The sequence below is a fragment of the Pangasianodon hypophthalmus genome, chromosome 27 (genome assembly GCF_027358585.1).
Source record: "Pangasianodon hypophthalmus isolate fPanHyp1 chromosome 27, fPanHyp1.pri, whole genome shotgun sequence".
NCBI lineage: Eukaryota > Metazoa > Chordata > Actinopteri > Siluriformes > Pangasiidae > Pangasianodon > Pangasianodon hypophthalmus.
Window position 1 is genome coordinate 10,409,290 of NC_069736.1, and position 16,027 is coordinate 10,425,316.

At 37.1% G+C, this 16,027-nt stretch overlaps 1 protein-coding gene across 6 annotated transcripts; it reads right to left on the bottom strand.

Annotated features, from left to right (window-relative positions):
• Nucleotides 1-368: 368 nt before the first annotated feature.
• Nucleotides 369-8,451, bottom strand: zmat5 (zinc finger, matrin-type 5). 6 transcript variants are annotated; one of them, XM_026922337.3, is made up of 6 exons: nucleotides 8,174-8,451; nucleotides 7,604-7,758; nucleotides 7,446-7,508; nucleotides 4,966-5,046; nucleotides 3,183-3,291; nucleotides 369-2,178 (listed from the first exon to the last, which is right to left on the bottom strand). In XM_026922337.3, exons 2-6 carry the CDS (start codon nucleotides 7,728-7,730, stop codon nucleotides 2,037-2,039), a joined length of 522 nt encoding a protein of 173 aa, XP_026778138.1. In that variant the 5' UTR covers nucleotides 7,731-7,758; nucleotides 8,174-8,451; the 3' UTR covers nucleotides 369-2,036. The 6 variants fall into 6 exon arrangements, with proteins under 6 accessions (XP_026778138.1, XP_026778137.1, XP_053086303.1 ...); XM_026922336.3 differs by lacking the exon at nucleotides 8,174-8,451 and adding an exon at nucleotides 8,011-8,167; XM_053230328.1 differs by lacking the exon at nucleotides 8,174-8,451 and having other exon boundaries at nucleotides 369-2,107; nucleotides 3,183-3,288; nucleotides 7,604-8,167.
• Between the last annotated feature and the right edge of the window lie 7,576 nt (nucleotides 8,452-16,027).

A 16,027-nucleotide genomic window follows, 5' to 3' on the forward strand; every position in this document is an offset into this window, starting at 1 on the left:
AATATTATTTAAACATGCATATATTTTAATACAGGCGAGACGGGTGTTGGGAGATAAATCTTTAGGTAATAATATAAAATGCAGTGACTTTATTTTGTTCATACATTTTAACCTATATTTTAGCTACAAGTATAATATAAATCAAGATTTATATAGATTTAAATTTATAGCATCTTTAAATGAACAAAGATGTCATCATATGGTAACCAAGTTCATATAATCACATGTAATATGACAGTATTGTTATACCATGTACATCTGATGTATGTCAACTGTATTGATATAACAACAATAATCTTAGAACTATAGTGTGCTAAAATGTGCTAATGTTACATGTAAATATCATGTGAGCAAATGAATTAAACTGGTTGTGTTCATCAGTTGCTTTTATTGACTGATTCATTACCTGACAGTAAAAAGCACCCTGGAATGCTTTTTGAAGCAGGTGTACAAACTACTCAATTAAAAACAAGTGAATAAATTTTTGCTGTTACTACACAATCATTCACAAGGTACATAAATACATAAGCTTGAATAATAATTGCATAGCAATTATACCCTGTCCTTCATAATTCACTTCTCACCCTCTATCAACTCTACTCGATATAATCAGTCAAAATGATCAGCTCTGTTGCATTAAAATAGAACTCCAAGAACAGGGTTGGTGATCACTGGTCTATGCTTTAACATGGGTTTTTACTACAGGAAAATGTTTCTCCTGTCTTACAATCATGTCTTATGTTTTCTAATGTAGGCTGATGCTAATAAGACAATCATTCCTTTGGGCTGCAAGCAGCTTGCACAAGACCTCCAGATGTTATGGGGGGATAAAGAGACTCTGTGACAAGTCATTTACCTTTGTCCTTTATCATAGCCTGCAGAAGTCTACTGTAATATATATCAATTGAAAATGGTCCTCTACATTGGATTTTTAATCAGAGCCATCAGATACACAAGGCATACAAAAGCAATTGACTTGCACTGGGGGCCATTGTTCTCCCAAAGCTTGCCAGTGGCCTCAACAATAAGGCCAAATACACTTGAAACAACAGCCAATTAAGCTAGCAACCATGAAAGAGGCTAGACTACAAATTCTTGTACATAACTTTATATCAATTGCTTTTAGACAGAGACCTAGCTAGAGCAAGACAGTTAATGACATTCACTAGACATGTCTGATGAAATAAATGCACAGAGCACACTAGGGAAAAGCACTTTAAAATTTAGAATTTTCCCAGGACTCTCTATCCTGCTTAAGAACATACCATTCTCTCAAATGACTGAAACATCTACAAAAGGACTCACTCTCTGAAATGCCCCACTGTTTTCTGTTTATTTTTACCCCCAGAGCTATTAGTTATCAGTACATTAAATGACAAAACTCTAACATATTAGCATTCAAAAACAAGCCCACTGCCTAAAAACAATAATTAATACAAGAGTATTAATACATAAACACATGTACTATATGGCCAAAAGTATGTGGAAACCTGACCATGACACTCATACACTGGCCTTTCCCAAACTGTTGCCACAAAGCTGGAATAACACAGATGTCTAGAATGTCTTTGTGTGTTGTAGCATTAATATTTCCCTTGACTGGAATTAAGGGGCCCAAACCTGTTCCAGCATGACAATGCCCCCATGTACAAAGCAAGATCCATAAAGGCATGGTTTGCCAAGGTCAGCACGTAAGAACATGAGTGGCCTGCGCAGAAGCCTGACCTCAACCCCACTGAACACCTTAGGGATGAACTGGAATGACTGCATGCCAGGCCTTCTTGAGCCTCCCCTCAGGAAAGCTTTTATAGTAGCTGCAGGACCACAAATCCCCACAGCAACATTACAAAATCAAGTGGAAAGCCTTCCCAAAAGAGTGGAGGCTGTTACAGCAGCAAAAAGGGGACCAAGTCCACATTCATGCCCATGGTTTTGGAATGGGGTGTTCAAGGACAGATTTTCATGTGATGATCATGTGTCCATAAACTTTTGGCCATATAGGGTATTAACGTTGTATTCGGCACACAAAGTTGATTTCAGCCCCAGTCGGTATGGACTTTGCCTCTCCATCCTCCAGGATGCAGGGGCAGAAGTGATGGAGGGAGATCTGGGATGGAAAGCAGATATGTTGGAACTTCAATACCTCTAGCTGCTGTTTCCTCCTCCAGTTTTAAAACACTAAAACACAAAAAGGCCCAGGTCATGTTAAAGAGGGCCACTGGTTTCTTGTGCCAAACTGAAGGATTAATCTGCAAGTCACTTATGAGGGGATATTATGAAAATGAGTGTGGTTGAAACCCATTTCGTGCTCATACATCATGTCACCTTTAAACTGACCTTCATGGTCATTTAAATGATAATGGTTTTAAATCAGTGTTCCTACAGGTAAACAAATAATCAATCTTCCACTAATGTGAGTAAAGCCATTTGACTGTTCTTGAATCACACTGAACAAGCAAAACCCTTTCATATTTTGATTAATAAAGGTAAATAATCAGGGTTGAACTGATCTTATTTTCAAAATGATACTGACTTTTTCATATTAACAACTGTAAAAGTTGAAAATGTTTGCTATGAGGACTCCCAGTTTTGCTGTTAGGAGCTTTTGGCTATTGATGTGCTTCAAATGGGCACATTAAAGTCTGTTGTTTGCTAATAACTCGCAGGGACTTGTATGGTGAACAATGTATTATGTGAACACTCTGCATAATATAAGCCTATACAGATTTTTAAAAATATGCTCATATTTAACAAAGAAAAATGTCTAATAATTCATCTGATTAAGTTTTTATAGGGAGAAGAGTATCAGCGCTTTGTAACAGTCTAAGTTTTTCGCCATGGAAAAAGTATTCAAAACAGGACCGGTTTCTCTGTAAAATGAGAGGTTGCATTTTTTTTTTGTTTTGTTTTGTTTTATTAAATGCCAATTTTATCCCACTGCCAATTTTCTGTAATTTATCATCATACTTGCAAAGTTAAAGGTCTCAAATTGGAAAGAAACTGAACCTCAAGAACCTGAGTGGATACTTACCTTAGTGAGGTTCTAGATTATTAAAAGCCGTACCAAATTTAAAATGCTTATGGTTTCCCAAAACACATGGCTTTCAATTAATTGCACCACTATAGAGAAACACTTTTAGATGTGACAAGCTATCCTGCTTTTCTAAGGATTCAGTACATACCTTCCTGATGACTGAGCTGCCCTCTTCTCTCTCCTGGACAGCCACTCCTCTAGTGAAGGTTTAGTGGTGGCTTCCTCTTGGTCCAAGTCCACCCCCTGCTGTCTTTCTTCTTATAACACAGAGGGATTGCTTATTTACTGTTCAGTGAATTTGTGAATATCTAAACTTCAAATGAAATAATGTGTGGTGTTGTCACGAAAACGTCTTCAACCACTTGCGATCACATTTCATTAGTAGGGTTGCAAGATTCTGCCAAAAGTAACCCAATGTCACTTCACAACTAGAGAAAAAAATACTAACCACTACCAAACATAAAATGCAAACAAAGTGTTTATATCAAACCGTCAGGTGGCATTTCCTAGTTAATCAATGGCACATAGACTAACACTATACTCATTTTGCATTTTGTGCAGGATTTGCTCATCTAAACATGTTACATTTGCTTTTAATGAAATGGCAGAAATGTCCAGTGAATCCTATATTATGTACCTGTATGGGCTTTATCAAACACTTCGATTGCATGGTAGCCTAGCAGTGGAGATTTTACCATTCAGTGTGATTTCCAAACAGTCTTGCAATAATGCCATTTTTTTTTCGGCAGGGCAATGACACAGTTGGCGGTCTTCACTGCTGTCTGGGGTGTATTGAGAAGCTTTTGAGTTCGCACTACAAATATTATGCGTCCCAGACCACCTCCGATTATTTAGCATTTAGCTTCTTATTTAGCACTTTGAGGTGACAGAGCTTAGCTTACATGTGAGCCTATGTGGTACCCTCTACAAATCAACGTATCATGCTTACTTCCAAGCTGGGTAACCATCTGGACCAATTCATTTTATTCATCACCTGCCAACTTGTAAGAATTAATGGGTCTCAGGTTGCTTTCATTCATTTTGCAATGACAGAGTTGTTGTGGACTGGGAGTGTGTGCCAGCAGATGGTCTTAATCAGACAGAAGCTGCTGAGTGGCAGACACCAAAGACTTTTCAGCTAGGACAGAGTATGTAAATAAAATAAGGAAAAGAGTCTGCTCTTGCTTCTCTACATATTCAAATTAGTATAGATGCAAGTTAGCAAAATCACTTGGTAGTATGATTATCATTCAAGTTCAACATTCTCAGTCTGCACAGTCACATGTTTGTCTATTCCAGTTTGAGCAAGTTTATTGGTTATGTTGAGCTCAAACCCCACTTACAACAGCCAAATATGCCTACATGCCCTTTTGCAAATTAAAAATAACAACAGGTTTAATAATACACTATATGGTCAAAAGTATGTGGACACCTGACCTTCACATCCATATGTGGTTCTTCCCCAAACTGTTGCCACAAGGTTAGAAGCACACATTTGTACAGAATGTCTTTGTATGCTGTAGCATTAAGAGTTCCCTTCAGTGGAACTAAGAGGCCTAAACATATTCCAGCATGACCATGCCCCTTTGCACAAAGCAAGGTTTATAAAAGACATGGTTTGGCAAGGTTGGTGTTGAAGAAGTTGAGCGGCCTGCGCAGAGCCCTGATCTCAACCCCACTGATCACGTTTGGGATGAATTGGGATGCTTACTGTGTGCCAGGCCTTCGTGCCCAACATCAGAGCCAGACTTCACTAATGCTCTTGTGGCAGAATGAACACAAATTCCCACAGCCACATTCCAAAATCTAGTGGAAAGAAGATTAGAGGTTATTATAATAGCAAAAAGGGGGGACTAAATCTGGAATGGAATGTTTGATGGTCAGGTGTCCACAAACTTCTGGCAATACAGTGTAACAAATAAGAATCTCACCATGAATATGTTGCTCCAAATCCTTCATATCCTGTTCAGACATATGTGAGTACCGGCAGCTGGGGCCAAACACACATTGACCTGAAAGTAAGACAGAGGTCTATTATCAGAATGCAGTTAAAGACAACAAAATTTCACACAGTGGTTAACATTTACACAATTCCCCCTCTTAACCTAAAATATGTAATCAGCCGAGACATTCTTTTTTCTTGTCTTGTTTTTAACTATCATAGCTTCAGTGCAAAAGTCTACTTACCCCTGTTAAAACTGCAGGTTTTGTGATGTAAAAAAATGTGAACCAAGATAAATCATGTCAGACCTTTTTAAACCTTTAATGTAATATAGCAACCAGCAAAATTCAAGAGAAAAACAAATAGAAACATTTAGGAAAAACAGAAAAACAAAAAACTTTCAATAACCTGGTTGCACAAGTGTGCACACCCTTTTATAATGGGGCATGTGACTGTTCTCAGAATTAACCAAATCACAAACTCATGTTCAAAAGCAATTATCATACATCTGTCTTCAGTGAAGTGATTCTGATTAACCCCAAATAACAATCAGCTATTTCTGTAGAATTTTCTTGACATTTTCTTGGTTTTATCTGAGTGCTGAATCCATGGTCTGGAAAGAGCTTACAAAGCATGTAGAGGATCTCAGTGTTGAAAGGTATTGATCAGGAGAGAGAGACAAAAGAATTAGCCCTACCATACAACAATATAAGGACCATCAACAACATGTGGAAAAAAATGGGACACCAAAGTAACATTACCAAGAACAGGACATCCCTCCAAAACTGAAGAAAAGACAAGAGGGTGAGTCTCCATCAGCTCCCTAGGTCATGAATCAGTTTATGATTCGGGCACTTTTAAGGACCCTGGCTCACTACACATTGGGAGACTGATAACTCCTCACCTTTTAAAACTTCACCACTGGCATCAACAACAGGCAGTACCGATATTTTTGGACATTATATGTCATATAAATTTGTTAGCCTAATCACACGTTTCTGTAATGGTACTTCAAGCAGGATCGTAGGCTAGCTAGATTTTTTTTTAATCATTAAACGCTTAAAAGTCATTAGACTCAAACAAACTGTATAAAGAATATCAAATAAAGTTAATATTGCTAATGTAAATAATCATTTGAGAGCTACAACAATGATAGTAAGCTACTTACATTTGTAGACAAAGTCGGCTGAGAGTTCGTCCGCTAATTTTTTTTTTTTGAGCTGAGAGGCTTCAGAAAATATGATGTCAGTTTCCAGTAAGGGAACATAGCGAGCATCGATACTCTCTGGTTTTTGCGGTGCATTGTGGGATTTTTTTAGGGAGCGAACGTTCCAGTGCAGTCTAAGGATTTTTTAAGACAGCCCTTAAAATGGCCAACTCCCTGATCAGTGCCCTGACTACTGAACTAGGGAACCGACTGAGATGCACCCAAGAAGAAAACTTATCAGGGAGGCTGCCAAGAGACCTATGACAACATTAAAGGAGCTGCAGGAATATCTGGCAAGTACTGGTCACTCCATGCATGTGACAATAATCTTTCGTATTCTTCATATCTGGGCTATGTAGTAGGGTGGCTAGATGGAAGAAAAAAAATCCAAGCCCACCTAAATCACCCCGAACCATGTAGAAAAATGTGTTATAGTCTGATTAGACCATGGTAGAACTTTTTTGGGCATAATTCTAAATTCTAGATATGTTTGACACAAAACAAGACAGCATATCACCCAAAGAACACCTTATCCAAGGTGAAGCATGGTGGTGGCAGCATCACGCTATGGGACCGCTACATCTATTTTGGCACAAAACCTTCAGACCTCTGTTAGTTGAAGTTGGAGAAATATTTCACCTTCCAGCGTGACACAAAGCACAAATCCAAGTCTATAAAGGAATGGCTTTGGAAGAAGATGATCAACGTTTTGGAATGTCCCAGTCAGAGCCCTGATCTAAATCCTACTGAAAACCTGTGGAATGACTTGAAGAGGGCTGTGCACAGGACATCTCCCCGCAATTTGATAAATCTGGAGCATTTTTGTGTGAAATTATATATATATATATATATATATATATATATATATATATATATATATATATATTTAAATTAAATCAAGATGTGCTAAGTTGGTGGACTCTTATCCAAAAAGACTGAGTGCTGCATTACAAGCAAAAGGTGCTTTAACAAAATAATAGTTAAGGAGTGTACACACTTGTGCACCAGGTTATTGTACATTTTTCTTTTTTTCCCCTAAAAAGTTTCTAATTGTTTTTGACTTCAGCTTTGTTGGTCGCTATAACACATTAAAGGCAGAAAGAATATCTGACATGATTTTGTTTTTTTTTTGTTTTTTTAAAACACAACACCTACAATTTTAACAGAGATGTTTAGACTTTTTAGTATCCACTGTATGTCTGGTCACGGATCTGTGTGGAAATGCATCACAACAGCTGCGTCTGATTCTCCGGGAGCTTTACCTGTCTGCAGAAACTTCCTGCATGCTTGTTTTGCTCTCTCGTCCTGAAGAATTGCAGCTGCATCTACAATACAGATATCGGGTATCAGACACAACATACAGAACTAGAAAAGACTAAGAAAAATCGTGAGCGGGTTATTAGCGCACACTGCTCATTACCTCGGAAGTTGTCGAACCAGGCTTTTTTGGCTCTGTGGTGCTGGACGCCATTCAGATGTTTCTTTCTGTTGTGCAGCGTGTCTTGGAAGCTGCGATCACAGTAATCGCAGTGATACCGCTTTCCCATTTCTCTTAAAATCAACTGTAAAAACACACTGCAGACAGTGTAATGTTTCAGAAAGATCCGTTAACATACCACAACTTTAAACTGCGTTCTACAGCTGGATTAAACAACATTTATGCAGCATTCGACTAGCGGGCGTAACTCGTAATCTCCAACCGAGAAAAACACAAAGAAAATGTAGCCCTAATTCCTACTCGGAGTGGTCTCCTCAAGTCCTAATTCAACACGTGACGTTGACATCCGATGGCTGCACACAAAGTCAGGAGTAAGTAGCGCTTCTTACCTTTAAATGAGTTATGCTTTAGATCAATCAACAGACATATACATTCGCTCGGTAATATGTAAAATTGACTATCCAGTTCACTGTTTGAGGAGAAAATTTACACCACTCGTCACAGTTATCTGGCTAGCTTGTTGCTAACAAAACATGGAAGCCCTTCACCCACCAGCCAATCCTGGAGCAGGATACGGTGTCGACGATACAAGGTCGTAATGCGCATGCTCCAAAAGCCCGCGTACTGCTGTGAACGTCTTCTTCTTCTTCTTCTTCTTCTTCTTCTTCTTCTTCTTTGAGGTTTAACGGCAGCTTGCATCCAAGAGCGTTGCATTACCGCCATCTTCTGGATCATTCTCCTGCGATGTTACTCCAGTTTATTTCCTTCAGCTTGTTTTCCGCGATCATATTCTCCTCATCAAACCCGTACTAATTAAGAAATTACATATACTTTTCCTGCCTTGTCTAATCACACCACTTTGCAGAATATCTTTTATACCTGCCCCTGCCAACCCATCTCTTCTTAATTCTTCCATCATATTTCTCCTCTGTTCTTCATATCTTCTGCAACTTAAAAAGTACGTTCTATGGTTTCTAATGTCTGACAATACTCACAAAAACCTGTAGGATGCTTCCCTATAATGTGTAATGTACTATTTAAATTACTGTGTCCTATTCTTAATCTTGTCATCACTATTTCTTCTCTCCTAGCCCCTCCCCAGTTCCTCACTGTACCAACTTTATTTTGAATGGCATACAAATGTCTTCCTTTAGCTTCCCTGTCCCACTGACATTGCCATTTTCTCACGGCTTCTTTCCAAACTATACTTTTTCCTTCAGATTTTGACATCTTTATATTTACTTCAATATTCTGTTTTTTAATTGCTTGTTTAGCTAATTTATCCACTCTCTCATTGTCCAGAATACCTATGTGAGCTGGGGTCCAGATCAGTTGAATCTCATTGCATTTTTCCTTTACTCTTGTATATAACAGGTCCTGACGGCTATTGGACATACCTGTACTGAGGCTGTACAGCGCTGACAATGAATCACTTCCAATTAAAACTTTACTTATTTTGTCCTCCTTTCTAATCCATTCTAATGCCATCATGATAGCATATAATTCAACTGTGTACACATTCAGATCATTCGTGGTTCATTTGCTTTCCTCACCTCCTTGATTAACTATAAAAATTGCTGATCCAATCCTTCCTGTTTCAGGATCTTTCGACCCATCTGTATAAATCTGAATATAATCTCTGTATTTATCATCCACATATCTGTAGAATTCAGTTACAAGGTCTGCACTATTGTTTATTGTTTTGATTTGATGTAATTCAGAATCAACTTCCATGGTTTCAATCTTCCATACTGGAAAGTTCGGCCATACCACAGTTGGGCAGAACTCTTTTCCACTCACCCCCAAATCTCTAGCTGCCTCATCTCCTATCCATCCAAAACTAAACTTATGCGCCCTTTTCTTTTCCCAGCTAGCTTGCAACACTCTCTTAGTAGGATGACCCTCTCTATGTCCCTTTAGATTAATCCAATAATTTACCAGCAATCGTTTACGCCGAATGTCCAGTGGCATTTCTCCCGCTTCCACTTGTAGTGCACATACTGGCGATGTTTTTACTGCTCCTAAACATAGTCTCAATGCTTTAGCCTGTATTATATCAAATCTCGCAAGTACAGATTTGGCTGCTGATCCATACACCACACTCTCATAATCTATCCTTGACCTTATTAAACTTACATATATACATATTTCATTGATTGATAATCCGCTCCCCATTCTAACCCTGATAAACATCTAATTGTATTTATTACTTTTTTTACATTTATCCTCCACATTCCTTATATGTTCCACCCATGTCAACCTTGGATCAAAATGTACTCCTAGAAAGCAAAATTTATTAACTTTCTCCAATTTACTTCCATATAGTTTTAAATTAAAGCCTTCATTGATCTTCCTTCTTGTAAAAAACATTACTTTAGTTTTTTCTACAGAAAATTTAAAACCCCATTTTGTTCCCCACTTCTCAACCTGCTGTATACCATCTTGCACTTTCTTAACTATATGTTCTACATTTCTTCCTCTTTTCCATATTGCTCCATCATCCGCAAATAGGGATCTTCCCATGTCCGCTGGTACATTTACATATATGTCATTTATCATTACTGAGAATAATGTGGGACTTATTACACTCCCCTGGGGCGTTCCATTCTCTGCTACATGCTTACTTGACAAATCTGCTCCTATTTTAACCTGTATTGTTCTTCCTTTCAAGAAATCCTTAACCCAGTTAAAAATTCTTCCCCTAATTCCCATTTTATACAGCTTAATCATCAACCCCTCTCTCCATAGCATGTCATATGCTTTTTCAACATCAAAAAATACTGCTACTACCATCTCTTTATTTATTTGAGCTGTTCTTATTTCATCTTCCAAACATACCACTGCATCCATAGTACCCCTTCCTCTACTTCCTCTACTAAATCCACTTTGGCATTCAGTCACCATACCTTGCTTTTCCATAATATACATTAATCTCTCATTTACCATTCTTTCCATTAGCTTACAGATATGAGAAGTCAGGGCAATGAGTCTATAACTTGTTGGCTTACTAGCATCTTTCCCAGGTTTTCTTATTGGAACAATAACTGCTTCCTTCCAGCTCTTTGGCACTCTTCCTTCTTCCCACACTTTATTGTATAGCATCAATAACTTCCTCTTCCCCTCCTCACTTAACTGCTTCAGCATGCTATAACATACTTCATCTTTCCCTGGTGCAGTCTTCCCAGTTTTTGCCAATGCTCTCCTTAATTCTCCCATGTTAAATGGTACATTTTGTTCACCTTCTTCATTTCCCGCCCCCCTCAGCGCCTCCAAATTTTCAGATCTAGTTTCCTCTCTGCCCCTCTTCCCTTCTTCAGATAAATTATTCGAACTGTGCACATTAACAAATGTATTTACCAACATTTCAGCCTTTTCCTTACTTGTCACTGCGATCTCGTTTCCATTACACAAAACCGGGTAATTCCAATCTCTCCTCTCCCCACCCATCTTTTTAATCATCGTCCACACTTCTCCTATCTGAGTTGTGTTCCCAATTGAGCTGCAGTAATTCCTCCAATACATTCTTTTTGCTTGTCTTACTGTTTTCCTTACTATTGCTTGTGCATATTTATACTGAATCATATGCATGAAATTATGCGTTCTTTTCATTACTTTAAATGCCTTATTTCGGTTTCTAACTGCTTTTTTACAATCATCATTCCACCATGGCACTTCTTTTCTCTTTCTATTACCTTGACTTTTTGGAATAGATTCTAACGCTGCTATTATTATACCCTGTCTTATTTTAGATTCCAGAATTTCTATATCACAACTATATTCAATCTGACTCAGGTATTTGTCACTTTCCTTCTGGAATTTTTCCCAATCAGCCTTTTCAAATACCCATCTTCCCACTCTTCCTTCAGTGATTTCAGTTACATTTATGTTGATTTTACACAGAACTGGATAGTGATCACTTCCTACTGTTCCTTCTTTATACACACTCCAACTACATATTGCTGCCATACTACTGGACACCAAGGTAAGATCAAGTGCAGACTCCCTTCCAGTATTAACCTCTATCCTTGTTTTAGTTCCATCATTTAGACATACTACGTTTTTCTCCTCTACCAGCTCTTCTATCACTTGCCCATTAATATCCACTTTTTCACCTCCCCACAATGTATTATGCGCATTAAAGTCCCCACACCATACAATATTACTGCTATCTTGTCCCTCTATTTCCTCAATCTGTCTTAATTGCAGTCTTATACATGGATTATAATAATTTATGACTACAAATTTCTTTCCCACTCCCCATACTTCCACTACTACATATTCATGTTCACTCCCTATGCCTAACACCCTATGTGGGATCCCCTGTTTCACAAATGTAACACAACCCCCTCCACCACCATTTACCCTATCTTGTCTTATTGCTACATATCCATATATAACAAAATCCAGATTAGGCTTCAGCCAGAATTCCTGAACACATACTATGTCTGGTTTTTCTCTCCTACTCGCAATAAACTGCTTAAACTCTTGTCCATTTGCAATCAGGCTTCTTGCATTCCATTGAAGGATTAACATTACTAAAATTATTAACCCACACATGTTGTCTCTTGACTCGTCTGTACACTTTAGTTCATCCCTCACCTCTTCCCATTTCAAACCTGCCATATCTAGATGATGTATTGCTGCTTTTACAATAATCTGAATTCTTTCCGTTTTAGATCTGATTTCAGCTGTAGCATTTATCACTCCTGCTATAAATGTCACCAATTTCTTCTTCTCCTCCCATTGTTCCTTCTGCTCTTGTTGAACTTCTCTTGTCCCCCTATTCATATATTCCCTCTTCTGACTCTCCTTTTCTCTTTGAGATCTTTTAACAGCCTCAGAATACGAAATATTTTCCTTCACTCTTATCTGTTGCACTTTCACTTCTTTTTTCATCACTTCACATCCCCAAAATGCGACACTGTGATTTCCTCCACAACTGCAACACTTTGGCCTCACTTCTTCCCCACACTTTCCATACTCATGATCCCCACTGCACCTGGCACACCTTCTTTTTCCTTTACACACCTGAGCCACATGTCCAAATTCTTGGCATTTATAGCATCTCATTGGTTTAGGAATGTATTCCCTTACACTATATCTCATGAATCCATAATATACCTCTTTTGGCACATCCTTTGACTCAAACTCAACCAAGACAGATTCTGTTTCTATTTTTTCAATTCCTGTTGTCATTCTTACGACACTTTTAACTGAACTGTTTCATACTCTCATGTTCTCCACTAGCTCTTTCATATTTACAGTAAGCGGAATTCCATATATCACTCTCTTACTACCACCCGTTCTTCTTTCTCCCACTCTTATTACTTTGTCTACTTTAATTTTTCCAATGCACCTCATTTTCTTTGCCTTCTCCATCTGCCCCTCGTTATTACATCCTATAAGTAGATTTCCATCTCCCAATATTCTTGCATATTTCACTTCTCCTACTTGCCCTCTTATTACTTTTGTTAACTTAAGTGGATCCATTCTCTTAACTCCCCCTTCTCCTTCAAATCATACCACTACATTAAACAGTCTTGCTTTAAGACCCTCTCCTTCATCATCTCTTCCTTCACCAGTGGTGGACGAAGTACACAAACCAAGTACTTGAGTTAAAGTAGAGATACACTAGGTAAAATATTACTCCAGTAGAAGTAAAAGTGCTCCCTTTACACTTTCACTTGAGTAAAAGTACAAAAGTATTTGCCTTCAAATGTACTTAAGTATCCAAAGTTCTATGATTTATTATGGCTATAATATCTTATCATTTTTGTCACAAGACTCTTGCTTAATCAACAATATGTAAAAAGACTCTAATGTTACTCTTAGCACACCGATCTATTAATAGAATGATATTAATTAGTCAGACACTTATGTCTATTAAAATTATCATGAGCTCAAAACCTTGAAGCTAAACCATTTCCTTCAGAATCAAATGAAATAACAGGATTTCAGAGCAGGCAGTTTCAATTTAAGTTTTGCTTGGATGTGTGATTGTCAGTGTTTGTGCATTAATTCCTGTACTGCTTCACAAAAAACCTGGTGATGCTTGGTAAATAAAATAACTTGATAAATATAAACTAATGTGTGTGTATATATATATATATATATATATATATATATATATATATATATATATATATATATATATATATATAATGTGGTTCTAGTCATAGATGTAAGCAACATAGTACAATATTTTCAGCACAGGCTTAGATCACAGTCTTTGGAAGCTGAACATTTGAAAAAATAACAATCTCGGTTAATAAGGAGCACTCCACTCCACCTGCCAACTGGGCATGATGTGATCTTTAATAAATAAGCATAAATCTGACCAAAAACAAGCCGAATGAGGACAACTCCAAAATACATGTTTCTGTATGTCTGCTTGCAAGGTAGTAATTGCTGGGGTAATATTTATAAATTAGTTTAAGAGAAATTACTTTGATTTTATTTGTGATTAAATATTTATGAGGTAATTTCCAAATTTTTTCCCACATCAGTCCATCAACACAGCCATTCCAAAAAGTTACAATAGCAGGGTTAGAGACAATATCCCTTTGAAAAAGAGCCAGAATTCATTTATTATTATTCTTAATGGGGGAAGAAGAGAAACAAATTTGACCAACTGAAGTGTCAGCTGGATCCAATGACAGCAGAGGAAGCTGAGAACAGGTATTTTTCAGAAACTTTTTTTTTTCCTGCAGTTTTTAACTACAGCATATTCTTTAGGAGTAACTGGAATTTTAAATGTAGATAAAAATTAAAAGTAGGTCAACAAAAGTCCTTAATGATTAAAAGTTGGCTCACCAAAACTATATCATTAGAAACCCATTTTTCAAAAAAATAAAGACTTAGATTTATGCAAAATATGTTTATTGTTCCAGATATAACACCTGTGAGGTGAGAAGTTGTGTTTATAAATTAAATTCCAAGAAAAAGCATCTGTTTGTGAAAGTTAGGTAATTTTATCGGAAATTTGGTAATGCTGTAGTTACAGAGCAAAAGAAATTGAAAACCACCAACCCGTGAAAAAATAAAATGAGGTATAATATTTCAAATAGATGTTGGTTTTCTCAGAAATTGCTTAATCCAATTAATTTTAAAAGTATAATTAAGCGTGGGAAGATCTAAGAATTTCAGACCTCCATTTTTCAGTTGTATTCATAACCACAGATTTCTTTATATAATGGGTTTTGTTTTTCCATAAATAATTGAAAAGCATATTATCAACAGTCTTGCAAATCTTATTATTGAGTGCATAGGTGAGTCTCAAGATACCCTCTGCCTTTGTAATCAATACTCTCCCCCTCAAAGATAAGTCTCTCAGTAGCCATTGATTTAATTTTTTCCTATAGTCTTATCAATAATTGGGGAAAAATTAAGCTCACACCTCTCCTCTTCTTTCTTTACAATCTTTATCCCTAAATATGTAATTAGTTTTTTTATGGGAATATTACAGATTGACGGAAGACTATGCTTTTTAAGAGACATTGACTTGCACTTGTTAATACTCAGGTAAAGCCCTCCAAGCTTTGGAGAATGTACGGATAATATATAGCCAAAGGCCTTTCTCCTGCATCTTTTTTAAAAAGAGTTGTATCGTCTGCTAATTGACTAATGATAATTTCACTACCTGCAATTCTAATTGCTCTTAAACTGCCCTGTTTAATAGAATCTGCAAATAGTTGCAAACAAAGTAAAAATAAATATGGTGAAATAGGGCATCCCTGTCTGATACCTCGACTGAGATTAAATCTAGGTGAGGTGCCATTTCGCGGTTTGATTGAGCAATTACCATTTGAGTATAAAGTTTTAATAGTTTAAAAAAAAAAAGTAGTCACCAAATCCAATTTTTTGAGGGCAGAATAAATAAGTTGGTGCTCAACACTATCAAAGGCCTTATGGAAGTCCAAGAAAAGGATGAAGCTCTCATCTGAGTATAGGTGAGGATAAAGAACAAGTTCTAAATCCATACTAATATTATTAGTTCGCAAAAGTATGTTTTTCAAAAAATTCTCAGTGGAAGAAAAATTTTTTGCTGACCAAGGTATATTTGGTATTATTGTTTTCAACATGATCTATGGTATCTAACCAGACTGGTTTCATGACAATATTAGCATTTAAAAATGTTTTCTTATATTTCTTGACCACAAGGTGGCACTGCCCCCAAACTTTTTGAGTACCTTCAGGGCATGGCGACGATGACCGAGTTTCGTAACGATACTCCAAAGTGTTTGTAAAATACAGCATCTTAACACACAATTCAAAATGGCCAACATAGTAAAATTGGGTATCATTCGACTTGGTATGCCTCACTGAATCTAAAGATACTACCTTTCTTGATTTTAGGACAAACTACACAGAAGTTATAAGCAAAAATATAAATTTTTCTTATCTCGT

Excerpts from the sequence above, each read along its gene's own strand:
- zmat5 (XM_026922337.3), bottom strand. The coding sequence starts at position 7,730 with ATGGGAAAGCGGTATCACTGCGATTACTGTGATCGCAGCTTCCAAGAC. Across the intron at positions 5,047-7,445 it reads CAGGAAGTTTCTGCAGACAG|GTCAATGTGTGTTTGGCCCC; the intron begins GTAAAGCTCCCG and ends TCTTACTTTCAG. Across the intron at positions 2,179-3,182 it reads GCAGCTCAGTCATCAGGAAG|TGTTTTAAAACTGGAGGAGG; the intron begins GTATGTACTGAA and ends TTTGTGTTTTAG.